At 34.1% G+C, this 16,120-nt stretch overlaps 2 protein-coding genes across 7 annotated transcripts in view; one reads left to right on the top strand and one right to left on the bottom strand.

Annotated features, from left to right (window-relative positions):
* The window catches only part of NFAT5 (nuclear factor of activated T cells 5), a 122,035-nt gene that overhangs the window by 31,968 nt on the left and 73,947 nt on the right, over positions 1–16,120 (bottom strand). For all 6 annotated transcript variants that reach the window (XM_061138843.1, XM_061138842.1, XM_061138844.1 and 3 more), the window contains 3 exons: positions 12,520–12,712; positions 10,324–10,514; positions 8,666–8,838 (listed from right to left, as the gene is read on the bottom strand). In XM_061138843.1, the coding sequence (XP_060994826.1) occupies positions 8,666–8,838; positions 10,324–10,514; positions 12,520–12,712 (557 nt within the window). The remainder of the gene's footprint in view (positions 1–8,665; positions 8,839–10,323; positions 10,515–12,519; positions 12,713–16,120) is intronic.
* On the top strand, positions 6,952–7,497 carry LOC133054139 (large ribosomal subunit protein uL23). The gene has a single exon (XM_061138841.1). The coding sequence runs from the start codon at positions 6,967–6,969 to the stop codon at positions 7,441–7,443; it is 477 nt and encodes a 158-aa protein (XP_060994824.1). The 5' UTR covers positions 6,952–6,966; the 3' UTR covers positions 7,444–7,497.

Genomic DNA, 16,120 nt, shown 5'->3' with positions numbered 1-16,120 from the left:
ACCGTTTAGTAAAATAGGTTCCAAAATTTCCCCACACATTTCACATTCTGATGTACACTATAAATATCCAAGAAATAGGTGTAGTACACAGTTTTCTCAATATATCTGACCCCAGAAACATTCTTCCATATTGACACCTAAGGACTAGGTTTCCACCAGAATACTCCTTGGAATACGGCTTAATGCAAATACATACCTTTTAGGTACTCAGAAAACTGCTCCCTTAAGATTAAGCACTTTGAAACAGATTACACCATTTGCTGTTTTAGTAAATCCTAATAATATATATACTGCAAAGGTAATTTTAACATGGCTGTATAACTCATCAAATTCTAAATTAATGAGATAGTCTAATACACGTTGAATGTTACAAATCTCTGTCCATAGTTCTTCAGGCATTCTGTCTACCAGATCTAATCCCTTGAATCTATTCGTCACCTCCACTGTATGATCATAAGGGATTTGATTTAGGTCATACCTGAATGGCCTAGTGGTTTTCCCTACTTTTTTCAATTTAAGCCTGAATTTTACAATAAGGAGCTCATGATCTGAGCCACAGTCAGCCCCAGGTCTTGTATAAAGCTTCTCCATCTTTGGCAGTAAGAATATAATCAATGTGATTTCGGTTTTGACCATCATCTGGTGATGTCCACGTGTAGAGTCATCTCTTGAGTTGCCGGAAGAGGGTGTTTGCTATGACTAATGTATTTTCTTGACAAAACTCTGTTAGCCTTTGCCCTGCTTCATTTTGTACTCCAAGGCCAAACCTGCCTGTTACTCCAGGTATCTCGTGACTTCCTACTTTTGCATTACAATCCCCTATGATGAAAAGGAAATCTTTTTTAGGTGTTAGTTCTAGAAGTCTTGTAGGTCTACATCGAACTGGTCAACTTCAGCTTCTTTGGTATCAGTGGTTGGGGAACAGATTTGGATTACTGTGATGTTGAATGGTTTGCCTTGGAAACAAACTGAGATCATTCTTGTTTCTGAGATTGTACCCAAGTACTGCATTTTGGACTCTCTTGTTGATTATGAGGGCTATTCCACTTCTTGTAAGGGATTCTCGCCCAAAATAATAGACATAATGGTCACCTGAATTAAATTCGCCCATTCCCATCCATTTTAGTTCACTGATTCTTAAAACACCAATGTTCACTCTTGCCATCTCCTGCTTGACCATATCCAATTTACCTTGATTCATGGACCTAACACTCCAGGTTTTTTTTACAGCATCGGATTTTACTTTCATCACCAGACACATCTACAACTCAGCAATGTCACTGCTTTGGCCCAGCCTCTTCATTATTTCTGGAGCTATTTTTCTTCTATTCCCCAGCAGCATGTCGGACAGCTACTGACCTGGGGGACTCATCTTCTGGTGTCATATCATCTTGCCTTTTCATACTGTTCATGAGGTTCTTGAGCAAGAATACTGGAGGGGTTTGCCATTTCCTTCTCCAGTGGACCACATTTTGCCAGAACTCTCCACCATGACCCATACATCTTGAGTGGCCCTCCACCCATAGCTCACAGCTTCATTGAGTTACACAAAGCTCTGATTCATGTGATCATTTTGGTTACCTTTCTGGGATTGTGGTTTTCATTCTGGAGGTTGTGGGACTGTAGTTCTTGCTTCTTCTGTTTGCCCTTTGATGGATGAGGCTAAGAGGCTAGTGTAAGCTTCCTGATGGGATAGGCTGGCTGTGGGGAAAGCTGGATCTTACTTTGGTGGGCAGGGCCATGCTCAGTAAATCAAATCCCTTATGATTATACAGTAGAGGTGACAAATAGAGTCAAGGGATTAGATCTGATAGACAGAGTGCCTGAAGAACTATGTATGGAGTATTCTAACATTATAGAAAGCAGTGACTAAAACCATCCCAAAGAAAAAGAAATGCTAGAAGGCAAAGTGGTTGTCTGAGGAGGCCTTACAAGCTGAGAGATAAAGAGAAGCTAAAAGCGAAAGGGAAAGATATAATCAACTAAATGCAGAGCTCCAGAGAATAGTGAGAAGAGATGAGAAAGCCTTCTTAGGTGAACAATGCAAAGAAATAGAGGAAAAACAACAGAATGCGAAAGACTAAAGACCTCTTCAAAAAAACTGGAGATACCAAGGGAACATTTCACGCAAAGATGGGCACAAAAAAGGACAAAAACAGCAAGGACCTAACAAAAGCAGAAGAGTTTAAGAAGAAGCGGCAAAAATACACCAAAGAGCTACACAAAAAAGGTCTTAATGATCCAGATAACCATGATGGTGTGGACGCTCACCTAGAGCAGGACATTCTGCAGTGTGAAGTCAAGTCACCATTAGGAAGCATTACTATGAGCAAAGCTAGTGGAGGTGATAGAATTCCAGCTGAGCTATTTAAAATTCTTAAAAGATGATGCTGTTAAAGTGCTGTACTCAATATGTCAGCATATTTGGAACACTCAGCAGTGGTCACAGTACTGGAAAAGGTCAGTTTTCATCCAATCTCATATAAAGGCAATGCCAAAGAAATTTCAAACTACTGTACAATTTCACAGGCTAGCAATACTCAAAATCCTTCAAGCTAGGCTTCAGTAGTATGTGAACTGAGAACTTCCAGATACACAAACTGGATTTAGAAAAGGCAGAAGAACCAGAGATCAAATTGCCAACATCTGTTGGATCATCGAAAAAGCAAGAGAGTTCCAGAAAAACATCTACTTCTGCTTCACTGACTATATACTAAAGCCTCTGACTGTGTGGATTACAACTGTGGAAAGTTCTTAAAGAGATGGGAGTACCAGACTACTTTACTTTACCGCCTTCTGAGAAACCTGCATGTGTGTTAAGAAGCAACAGTTAGAACCGGACATGGAACAATAGACTGGTTCAAAATTGGGAAAGGAGTAGACAAGGCTGTATGTTGTCATCCTGCTTATTTAACTTCTATGCAGAGTACATCATGCGAAATGCCAGGCTGGATGAATCACAAGCTGGAGTCAAGAATGCCAGGAGAATTAAACAACAACTTCAGATTTGCAGATGATACTATTTTAATGGAAGAAAACAAGAGGAACTAAAGAGACTCTTGATGAGGGTAAAAGAAGAGAGTGAAAAAGCTGGCTTAAGACACAACATTCAAAAAACTAAGATCATAGCATCTGGTCCCACTGCTTCATGGCAAATAGAGGGGGAAAAAGTGGAAACAGTGACAGACTGTATTTTCTTGGGCTCCAAAATCACTATGGACAGAGACTGAAGCCACAAAATTAAGACACTTGCTCCTTGGAAGAAAAGCTATGACAAACCTAGACAGCATATTAAAAAGAAGGGATATCACTTTGTCAGCAAAGATCTGTATAGTCAAAGCTATAGTTTTTCCAGTAGTCATGTACTGATATAAGAGCTGGACCATAAAGAAGGCTGAGCACCAAAGAATGAATGCTTTTGAAATGTTTTGCTGGAGAAGACTCCTGAGAGTTCCCTGGACAGCAAGGAGAGCAAATCAGTCAACCCTAAAGGAAATTAACCCTGAATATTCATTGGAAAGCCTGAGGCTGAAACTGAAGCTCCAATACTTTGGCCACCTGATGCAAAGAGCCGACTCATTCGAAAAGACATTGATGCTGGGAAAGACTGAGGGAAGGAGGAGAAGGGGGCGAAAGAGGATGAGATGATTGGATGGCACCACTAAATGGACAAGAGTTTGAGCAAACTTTGGGAGAAAGTTAAGGACAGAGAAGCCTGGCATGCTGCAGTCCACGGGATCACAAAAAGTCGGAAACAACTTAGCAATTGAACAATAACTAAACTTTAACCAAAGTTTTAAAGTTTTTTTCTCCTTAGGTACTTATATATTTGATAATCAATTTTATCTTTACAAGAAAGTAATGTGGGAAATTACTATTGTCCAAGTACTTATTGCCCCGTTTTCCCTGGCCTGCCCTTTCTGTCAGAAGACTCTTGCTCCACACAAGGTCATTCTTGCCCCACTCATGTAAGGACTGGCCACGTGACTTGTTTATATAATGAAATGTGAACTGAAGTAATGTGCCACTTCCAGGCTTTACCATATCCATGTGGTTCCACCATCTTTTTTTTCCTTCACTAAAAAAACAGCAATATCCCAGAAAAAGGCAGCTTCTAAAGCCTGGTTCCCACAGTGAAGAAAATGGAGCTGCTCCTCAATTGCAGCCAATATTATCATAAAATGAGGGAAAAGTAAAACTGTGTTGTATAACCACTTAGATTTTTTTTGGTTGTTTATTACTGCAGCATCATTTAGTTTCATTTATTGATACAAACAAGTATCTTATCCTAATTAAATGCCAAATAATATTTTCAGCAATGCCTAAGAGTTTAAAAAAATTGTGATTGTATATACATATATACTGTCTAGAACCACAGGGTTAATGTATGAACAGATGGAAACAGTTATCAGTCATACACTGGTAATCATACACCCTTTTAAAACAAAGAACCAATTGAACTAATTTATAACTTTTGGGAGTAACACTGGAACTAGATATTCGTTTTTAAATGACATTCAAGAAGAATATGATAAGTATTATTTTGATTAGAAAACAGTAAGAGGTACAAAATTATATGAATGTATTATAGTAACAAAATGAATGGAAAGTCCAAAATATCACTCCCACCCACTTATAAAATACTATATGGAAACTCCACTTTGCTCATGATTATCAAAACTTTTTCCTATCTCCTTTTTCCCTTTTATTCATTAAAAGGCATAAGATGGCCAAATGAGGCCCCTCTGAAAGTACAGTGTATATTTATCTTTTATATATTTGTATTTACATTAGACAAAGAACTAGTCTGCTCAAGATACTTTAACTTTTGACCTTAAAAGGTCTTATCTGTTAAAAAGTTTGGTGGTTACCTAACAGGACATACTCTATACCAAATAGAACTGAAGTCAGGATTATTAAAGCATTAGCTGTTTTATTTTTACCTTTAATTAGTAAGCTGCCTCTTGAAAGGGATCACATTGCTTTAAAAAATTATAACAGAAAAAAGCAGCCACTTTTCTGGTATTATAAAAAACAATGTGCTTTTAGATGCTGTTCAAATAGGAGCCTCAAAAACAAAGCTGAAGAAAATGAACATCTGAATACTGAAAAATAACAAAGCAAATATTTCAACCTGTCAAAAGAATTAGAAAGCCTTTTTAATGTCTGTGAAGAGAACAAAAGTTAACTGAATGATATTACTCGTTACCTAAAGTTGTGGAAGAGCCAGAAGTAAAGCAAGAACTTATTCATTTCAGTAAGACTTACTATAGTATTAGTAAGATAAAGCCTAATATACATTATGTTGAAGAAAGCTATGATTAATTTTGCCACATTAAAAATTATTATAGAAGGGTAGATACCAAAAAAGTATGAAAATTGATATTTTTACTTTGATCTAGTATATATATATTTTCTGGAGAAATCTAAAGGTGTGCAAGGAGAGGATTCTTCTATCCCCTTAAAAATAAACGAGCTAAAAGAAACTGGATCCAATGGCCACTGTTAAACCAACAAGCAGAAGCAGGGCTGTTTTTCTAAGGTCACAAGGCACAGCACGAACTCTGGCATGAGGCCTTCTTTCCACCGAGAGCCTCTAGAGGGAAGATCAAGTATCTGTTTCCTCTCCTCCCTCCCACCTCTAGCACCTTCTGGCCCCTCTTCCTTTCTACTTACCTCTCGTCTTCCTGTTTCCTTCTACCTCCCACTCCATTTCTAACGAATTATTACTGCAAAGGTACCTCTTTCTTTAAAAGAGAGTATTGCTCAAGTTTATCTAATTCAATTTTGCCAAGCAGATGGCAATATAAATGCCAAACAGTCAACTAAAGGAGTAAAAACATAGATCCTACACCTCCATAATAAATGACGTTTACAGAAGGAAATGAAAGGGATAATATAGGTATTCAAGCAAAATCCCCTCATATAAATTGAGATCTACTTTCTAAATTCATAAAAAATCTAAATTATACAACATAAATCTCATAGGTAGAGGATATAGTTTTCTAACATAATTTCATACTGTAACTATAGTCCTAACCATCCGGAGGCTACAGCCGGGATAAAGTGAATCATTCGAGTTTTGTTTTTAGCACTGCTACATTTTAAGTGACTGTGGTGGCAACACAGCGCAATGGCTAGAGAGGAGGCTTTTAATCCTGTCTTACTATTTACTAGCTACGTGACCTTGAGGAAGTTATTTAAGTCTCAGTTTCACCAACTGTAGAACAGAAACAATAAAAGGCAACGGTGAGCGTAAATGACATAATGCTTATAAAGTTGTTAATAAAATCTCTGGCATACTGTGAAAAGTTCAAAATATGGCAATTTTTATTATTAGCACTATATGCCGCTGCTTCTTAGGACTATCATATTCACCCAGACACAGCTTCCAAGGGAGATAACACTTTTTGCAACATGAACATATTAATATGTTACCATTAATGGTGATGATTAACAAATGAAAATTATAACTATAGATGAAAAATTTCAGAAAATCATGTTTTCTGTTTCTTTTATATTTTCTATCTTTGGCTGGATACATTTATATTTATATTTTAACAATACTTCAATTAAATAGGAAATAAAGAAATGAACTACTGAAAGAAGAAATAAACAATTATTAATAAAATAAAACTGAGGGGGGTTCGGGACAGGGGGGACACATATACACCCATGGCTGATTCATGTTGATGTATGGCAAAAACCACCATAGTATTTATTGTAAAGTAATTAGCCTCCAATTAAAATAAATAAATGAACTAAAAAATAAGATAAAGTTGACAACCATCCCCCAGTTCCTGCTAAGGCAGTATGATCTGAATTATCTAGCATCTCCTGGATCTGGTCTTCAGAGAGTGGCTATGGTCATGCTCAAAGTATTAGATCACATAAAAGAAGAACTGCATGTACCCAACTAAAATTGAAATTCCATCCTTATAATATTCAAGTTGAGAAACCCTTTTCATGAAGATGGCGCCAAAGGCGAAGAAGGAAGCCCCTGCCCCTCCTAAAGCTGAAGCCAAAGCAAAGGCTTTGAAGGCCAAGAAAGCAGTGTTGAAAGGTGTCCACAGCCACAAGAAAAAGAAGATCCGGACGTCACCCACCTTCCGGCGGCCCAAAACACTGCGGCTCAGGAGGCAGCCCAAATATCCTCGGAAGAGCGCCCCCAGGAGAAACAAACTTGACCACTATGCCATCATCAAATTCCCCCTCACCACCGAGTCAGCCATGAAGAAAATAGAAGACAACAACACACTGGTATTCATTGTGGATGTCAAGGCCAACAAGCACCAAATTAAACAGGCTGTGAAGAAGCTCTATGACATTGATGTGGCTAAGGTCAATACTCTGATCAGGCCTGATGGAGAGAAGAAGGCATATGTTCGACTGGCTCCTGACTATGATGCTTTGGATGTTGCCAACAAAATTGGGATCATCTAAACTGAGTCCAGCTGGCTAATTCCAAATATAAAAGTTTTCACTATGAAAAAAAAAAAAAATTCAAGTTGAGACATATTGTGATTTATAGTAAACTAGCACCCAGATTAGAAAAACTTTAGAATTCAATAAACCATCTACAGATTACTTATTCTGTCCCTATCTGAACACAACAGAATGGACGTGGAATCTACACAAACTTTAAAAGGAGTATATTTATAAGTGAACATTATCCAGAAATAGTCCAAGAAAACACTAATACCATAACAAATTTTTCATAATAATGAAAAATAGAAGTCTTCTGAGTTCTCTTGAGATCACAAATATATTTACTTACTACCCTTTTAAAACAAGGGTGTTTGCCAAGCTAATGTATAGGTATTCACATCTGAAATGAATTAAAAGGAAGGGAAAAATAAGATTTACTAAGGGTGAAGAAGTTGACAAAACTAAGCTACAATTAAATAACAAAGACTTTGTAAGTGTCTGGGGGTACCAAGGTCACAATACCCATAACCCATACAATAGGAAATTCAAGTGAATGAAACTCAGTTTCTTCTGCTCTTTTGAATTCAGAAGCAAGGCCAAAGAACATAATACTTAATGAAAATCTTCTTAAGGGATGTACAAAGGAAAAAATTTTCCTATGTATTACTTGTACTAACACTCATTACAGGGAAACCAGACTATATGGTAAGGCACATTGATAACACGACTGAATTTAAATACACACATATATACATCATTTATTTTCTATGCCAAGGTCAGCAAAGCAAGAATTTAATTTCCCATTATACTACAGCACTTTAATTTGTAATCTGAACTCTCACTGCTATATATTTACAAAGTTCTGCTTAGCTTTCTGTTTCCTTACGTTCTAACACAAAACACTTTAGATCACAGCAATTTACCACAAAATGAAGATGCTGTGAAAATCCTTCGGATTTGTAATTTACTTAGGCAAACTATTCAAGTTACTTTTTAAATCAGTATAAGATTAACAGGAAACTAAAAAATGCTATATAACTTCTGAATCTTATTAGAAATTACCCACCTTTAGTTTAGTCTAGAAAACTTGACTACAGCTTTTAAAATGTTGCAAAGTTTGCATAACCATAAGCTTAAGTATGTAATACAACTGAAATCTAGAGATATCTGAATGATAAACAGAAAATGGAAAAAAAACACCTCTATATATTTAGTATCTTCATATTTTCTTACTTACTACATAAAATTGGAGAAGAGGGTGTTTGCAGTGTCAAAGTGGAGCCATCTTTCCTTGTGATATTAACTCGAAAAACCAATCTGGCACGAGTGCTCTTTTTCTTGGAACCAGCAATTCCTATTCTGGCTTCAACATCAGCATTCCTCAATTTCAATATCCCTACGCAGTCAACCCTAATACAGAAAAAATATATTAATTGATATATAAATAGTAATATATTCTTAAACATTTTCTTTTTAAGAATAATTTGCTTCTTTATTTATTTTTGAATATGTAATATAATTATATGGTTCCAAATTTTAAAAAATAGAGAAGTGTAAATTCTAAATATTCATAACTTCTCTGGTCAACTTTTTGTTTATAATAATAATGGGAAAAACAGTATAGAAATCACTATCTCAAAATCTGAACATAAGTTATGGTTTACAAGAGATACTTTTGCTTTAAAAAATTAAATTTATCCTCTTTCTTTTTGTACCTAATTCGGATACTAAAATAAGGGACAGATTTTACTTGGAAAAAAACTAGCAACTGTCTCCCTCCAAAATGGAACACTGTACAGCCATTAAGATGCATGCTTTAAATAATATGTAATGTTTATATGGGAAAATGTTCATAGTAAGTGAAGAGTAGGTTACAGAGCAGTGAGTACAGTATCATCTCATTTTATCAGAAAAAAGGATGGAAAAATAAATGTCAAAATAGTAATTAGTTCTATTAAGTTGGAAGTTGGCATTTGAGGAGTATGTTTTTAGCTTTCTATTACTACTAACTTTTACTAATTTAAAAAATTTATTCTGTTTTCAACTTATAAGGAATAGGTACTATTTTTATAATTAGTAACTCTATCTTCCACCATATACATTTACTTTTATAATTTCAAAAGTTAAAAAAAAACCTTTATTAAATATGTTTCAAAATATCTCTTTTCCAACTTATTATTTCCCTCTTTCTTATTCAAAATAGCTTAAAAAAACAAACAAACAAACAAAAACACCAAGTAAAGAAAAGTCTTCAGCTAGCCAATACAAATAATTACAAAAATGTCTATCCCATATCAATACTTGCTGCTGTTAAGTTTATTTTTCAGATTAAAGGTCCTCAACAAAAGGGTTAAGGAAAAAAGAAATTTAATTTAAATCCTTAACACTTGTAATATATTTCAGGAAATGAAAATGCATAACATGAAAAATAGGTAATCCCGGGACATAATTTTTTTTTAACACAGGAAAACAGAAATAGAAGGTAAATTTAGACTAACAATATGCTTTTTCATTCCAAGACTGGTTAAAGACACCATGAATGATGCCTGTCAGTTTCTACTGCAAACACTACAAAAGTGGAATTTAGGAAAGTAAATCAAATTGGTTGTAATTTTAGTTTTTAATGTTAATATTATAAAACCAACATATAAGTCTATATTATTTTCCAAAAGGCCAGCATTCCACCTTGCTTTTATATCCTTGCCTTTCACTATGGGAATTCTCTAGCAAAGGGCAAGAATTCATTTCCCCCATAACAATTCTGCCATAATCTATTCTTTTTATTTGTAATGCTTAAAACTCAAAATCTTTTACATTTACATTAGAAACTAAAAACTTTTCCTCCTATTGCAAAAGTGTAATGAACTAACAAAAAAATTTTTAGTAAGTACTCACGCCAGTGTCATATTGTTGCTTGGATCAAGGCCAACTTCTATAACAGTAGTGCCTTCGATATCCACTTCTTTGCAGGGAGTTGTATTTCGCCCAGTTACCCTGCAGGCCTGATAAAATCCATGTGGTTTCACTCGACCAGAGTCATTGCCAACAAACACCTGCAACACCACTGGCTCATTATGGCCTTCCAGCTGGAATGAGATAACATGGAGCATAAACACTAATTAGCATTTCAAATAATCAAACTGTAAAAATCAAACATTTAAGGTCAAGTCTTATATTATTATATTTATAACTGGATTACAATAAAGAAATAAGTCTTCCAGAAAAACAGAGGAAAAATGTTTTCATAAAGGAGAATTAGCTAAATTTTTGAAGAAAACTTAAAGTTTTAGTTCTGCAACAATCACATTAATTAAAATTTTAGATGTATAATGAAAAATTATCATCTGTAATTAATTTTTACAACCAGATGAGAATGAATACACAATCCTTTGAGGTATTTATAAATTTATGGACTGCCAAAGTATGTAGGTTACTCAGGATTTACCACCACCACTAACGGAAAATTCACTGAACTGTGTTAGTGGCATCATCATCAAGTAAGAGTACATCTACTAAATTTTTACTCTGTGAAAGTTATTGGGTAGGAAAGCATTTGACCTTCAGCTATATAAATAATAGGGGAATGGGGCTCATTTTCATAGACTAGATGCATATATGCAACATCATAAAATCATGCGCCAGAACACTATGATCTGAAAAACTGCTGGTTCAAACCAAGACCTATGGGTCATTTACAGGTCTCTAACAAGCCTTCAAAAATTAAATTACAGCTTGTATGCTGACGAACAAATAAATTGGGTTCTTGATAAGATTTATAGTTAAACATTGAAGCTGCTAATATAGAACATAGAAAATCACACAATAACTTGTACAATGCACATCAAAGTGCTTAAAAATAACTCATAAATGTTTTTTATTAAAAAATAGCTATATCTTAGTATCTATGGTATCATAATGAGTCAAATAAGCAGGCAAATAAGCAGTCTACCCAAACTGTTAGTCAGCAGTACCACAGAACAGTGTCTGGCACATAGAAGGGTACCATATCTGTTGAATGAGTGAATAAATAAACTTTTAAGATCAGGCAATTCATCCCCTATTACAGGCAATTAATCTAACAATACTTCTATAGACAAGTACTTAGACAAAACTTAATTAAAGCCAGAGCAATTCGGTTAGAAAATTAAAACTATCAAAATGTCTGGTTAAACAAATATTTACACAAAGCATAACTTAAATGTCTCACTTGCCTGTTACTTGTCCTAAGTTTGGGGGACTAAAGAAGGATTGGTGTGGTGAGCAGTAGAGGGGTAGAAATGATATTGTACATGTAACTATTAACCAACCTTATAATGGTCATGAGTAAGTTTCTTGATTTCAAGTTTCTGCCATTCTTTCTTTCAAGTATAAAAAGAAAGGCAGTTCAATGAAATGATGTTCAACTAAAACATTTACACAAGCTGTATTTACAAGAATCTACCCTGTGACTAGCCAAAATTCCTCCCTGTTTAGTATTTTGCAAGGGGTAGGAATACTTGTTAAATATCCCCTACTCCACTTTTATTTTGGTTTGTCTTCAAAGAGAAAAAGTCTTTATAAAAAGGTAGGTCAGGTGCTGAAATTTAACTGCTCCCTCTTTTTCTTTTTAGTCTAAGTTCTGAAATGCTAAAGACTCAATTGGTATCCTGTTTCCTAAACTGAAGACTTCAGTTACCTATCAACCAACTCTTTTCAGAGTTGAGTAGACCTGATTGCTTTCGACACCTCAAAAACCTTATTTTACAAGTCCACAATAATTTCTACAATATTTCTTTGGATTCACTTTAAAACATTTTTAAAATATAGGTTTGGAAGGAATGTAAAGGAGTTGCTACCAATGTCAAACATAAAGGGAAGATAGTTCATGACTGCCATATATTTTACTTGTTAGAACACATTCTGTTTCCATTTAACTAAAATTCAAATGACATCTGAGTAACAATATTTGGCTTGTGATTCAGTCAGACTTTTACTTTAATTTCTAATATATACAGTGATTAGCTTTATTTTAGACAGCTTTTATTGATTAAAAACAAAATAATAAATAAAAGTGGATAAAATTCTTCATTTACTGCTAAATAAAATAAGTACCTTCACTGTAGGAAAGCCTTGCTGTGTTCTGTCCTTTACTGAGCCACGACTACCCTCAGTCAGGTACCGAGCTCTGTGCTGGGTCTCAGGTTGTACAACTATCTTCAGCTCCTTTCCCTCACTTTTAACAGGATACTGTCCACATAACATAGGGCTCTTCTTTACTCCAGTTCCTTTTTGGTTTTCCAATGTTCTGAGAAACCAAAGCACAAAGTGGAAAAAGTATCAAAAAGAGTTTTTCTACAAAAGTCATCCAAGATAAAGGAAGAAAGAGAACAGGCAAAAACATTAAAAACAACTAATTATCTTACTCACAAAATAAATACAGCCTAAGGAATGATACATTCCATAAGCAAAGTATCTTTTAAAACTTTGTAATTAAAAAGAATGTGTGTTTGTACATATATATATACACACACTAAGTCACTTTGCTGCACAGCAGAGATGGGCACAACATTATAAAGCAACTAAACACTTCAATTAAAAAAACTGAAAATTGAATTGTGTAATAAAGTTGGATAGGGAAGACAAAGAATGCATATGTGTGGCAAGAGGAAGGAAGACTGAATGCAATAAACCAAGCATAACAGGAAAGAGAATAGCTAATGTCACTGTAACCTTTCACATTGTACTTCAGTCAAAATAAAGTTTAAAAATTACATATATGTGTGAATGTTACATAAAGTTACAAGATTATCATTATCTTCTAATAGGTCTTGCAATGCAAAAGTAGGGGTAGCAAAAAGAAAAACAAAAAACCATAAAAGGCCTTATAAAAAAACCAAAGGTACAGGTGCATATTCTTTTGGATATCTTCCTCAGTATATCAAACTGAGAAAGTTATACTTAAAAAAAAGTGATTTCATTTTTATTTGGAAATTAGCTTTATTCTAAACAATTTTTCCCAGAATTTTAATTTTTCAGAGTATTTTCATTTGTGCTTAAGTAAATAAAGCCTTTAGCATATAAAAAATGTATAATCTGGGCTTTACAGATAGTCAATTTAACTTATTTAAGTTGGGTTTCCAGTGTTTACTGAGGTATCATGCATTTGCTATGCAGAATGTATGTTTGAAGAAATATTTCAAGTGGTGGTTAGGACTTCAGGTCAAAACATTTACTCTGAAGTACTGTAAATATGGGATAAAAATAAATAGAAAATAATACTATTAGTTTAAAATTTATCTATATTTAAAAACAGAGTCAGGGCCTATAATGCTTTTGGCATGATTTTCCCAGTCCTAAAGTTTACATTCATATTGAAGATACAGGATCCAAGAGGTGACTGTGGCCAAAATGCTGTCCAAAAGCAAACAAGTCCCAGGAGAAATATTATGACTTCAAATATAGGTGGCTAAGCAGCCTAAAACCTAGCTCCAATGTTTACCTCTCTCCATTTTCTTTCTTTTTTTTAAATAAAGTTTTTTTTTTTAATATGTGGACTATTTTAAAACTGTATTGAATTTATTACAATATTGCTTCTGTTTTATATTTTGGGTTTTTATTTTTTTGGCCTTGAGGCATGTGGGATCTTAGTTCCCTGACCAGGGATCAAATCTGCATCGTCTGCATTGGAAGGTGAAGTCTTAACCACTGGACTGTCAGGGAAGTCCCTACCTCTCCATTTCTAATCAAATTGTTGCCTCAGTAGTCAATAATAAAGAGGGAAAGGCTACATTCTAAATGGAATTTGGGACTGGGGTGAACGCATGGCTAGGAAAGGGACAAAGAATGGAGGGAAGAAGGGATGCAAAGGAATGAAGTCAGACTGACTGAGAAAAAGGGTTCTGAGGGGGAAATACATTGCTCAATTATCTTCATATTCCTTAAACCTTGCACAATTCCCAAAACAAAAGATGCTGAAAAAGTATTTGCTGATGAAGGCAAACTTGTTGATGAAGTCTGACATAATTAAGTCAAAGATTACCTGTATAAGAAATTTAAAAGGCCTTGGAAGAAAAAATTCTATGAACCAAAGTATGGAGTCAAAGTCAAAACAAAAACAACAACAACAACAAAAAAAAACAAAGTCAAAACAAAGGGCAATAAATTCTACTTTTTCATCATTCTGGGTAGAAACTCAAATCTTTGCAGTGAATACAGTATTTTGCATATGAAATTCTATAGTGATACTGTTTTTTAATCATTTGAAAAATCAAAGCAGGGACTCCTTTGGAAGTCCAGTGGTTAAAACTGCTCCCAGTGCAGGGAGTCAGGGTTTGATCCCTGGTTGAGGAACAAAGATCCCATATGCTGCACAATGTGGTCAAAAAAACTTTTTTAATTTAAAAATTAAAGCAAAAATATTCACTCAAACCATATAAAAACATCCCCAAATATGCACTGAAAGGGACTAAAAGAAAATACAACAAAATTCTAGTATTAGTTGTATCAATTTACTAGATTGTAGATTATTTCTTGTCTTCTATTTTTCTGCATTTTTCAAATGTTTGTAACTAATATCTATTAACTTTACAATGAAAAAAGGAAGACTTTAGTCTGAAATATAAGAAAACTGTAGCACATCATTAATTTGGCAAGATATGGCTTTTGTATTCACTTATGCTAGCCAAAGCAATATTAATGAGAATAAATAAGATACTAAGCTTGATTATTTCAATAAAAACATTTCATTTGGGATGAAAACTATTAAGTTAATGAAGTAAACACATTATGGTTTAAAGAACAACACATGTAATCAGTTTCTGAAATGATACTTTTAAAAGCCCTTAAAACTAACTTTATTCTCTAGGTTTAAATGTAAAAATGGAATACACACATATTTAGATCTCAAGCTGTGTAAAATAGAACATCAACTACTTATTAGAAAAGTATTCATTCAAATTACTAATTTTTAATGCATTATGGCTTAAGGAAAAAATAAGAAAATAGCAGCCATTTGTATGGGATTTTACTTTTAAATTGACTATCTAAAAAGAAAATCTACCATCTTGCCATATTCTATTCAGAAGCCTTAAAATGACACTTTAATTCCTTTGTGCTACACATCCTTCTGGTTGCCTGTCACAAAAATAATTTTTACTACAAAATGCCTAAAACAGTTTCACATATATCATATCTTAATTTCTAGGAATATCTAGAAGAGACACTGGGCTACTGATTCTCAGGATATTTAGGTGAAGAATTTAAGAAAAATATGTAATGCTTAAATAACTGAGTAGTTTTTTAAAAATTGTTTTGTTTTCTTAGCAAATTCTTTCCTTTAACATTTTAATTATACAAAATGCTATTTCCATCTTGAAGATAAATAAAAACTGCTGTACCAAAATATTTGAGAGTGTATTTTCTATAATGTAGCTTTGTATAAATTGAAATTTTACAGCAAAATTTCTTTCATTTTCTAACATCTATGAACTTGTTTTTGAGATCCTCTTAACAATTGTTTCCAAAGACCTATTTTTTTTATATTTACATATGGTTTTATCCTTTCCTCAATAGAGTTCTTATAAATTCAAAGTTTAAATTTCTTCCATCATTTTCATAGGCTAGTGTCAAATGTTTTTCCATTACCTAAGAAGCTGGACATTTCTTCTGCTGCTTGATGAGTTTCTGTTCCATGAATTATTTCATGAGAGATTTT

This window comes from Dama dama, chromosome 4, assembly GCF_033118175.1.
Source record: "Dama dama isolate Ldn47 chromosome 4, ASM3311817v1, whole genome shotgun sequence".
Classification (NCBI taxonomy): Eukaryota; Metazoa; Chordata; class Mammalia; order Artiodactyla; family Cervidae; genus Dama; species Dama dama.
Note: the sequence above shows the minus strand (reverse complement) of the source record. Positions and strands in the feature narration are given on the sequence as shown.

What these genes read in the sequence shown, in the direction of transcription:
- LOC133054139 (XM_061138841.1), top strand. Translation starts at nt 6,967, where the DNA reads ATGAAGATGGCGCCAAAGGCGAAGAAGGAAGCCCCTGCCCCTCCTAAA.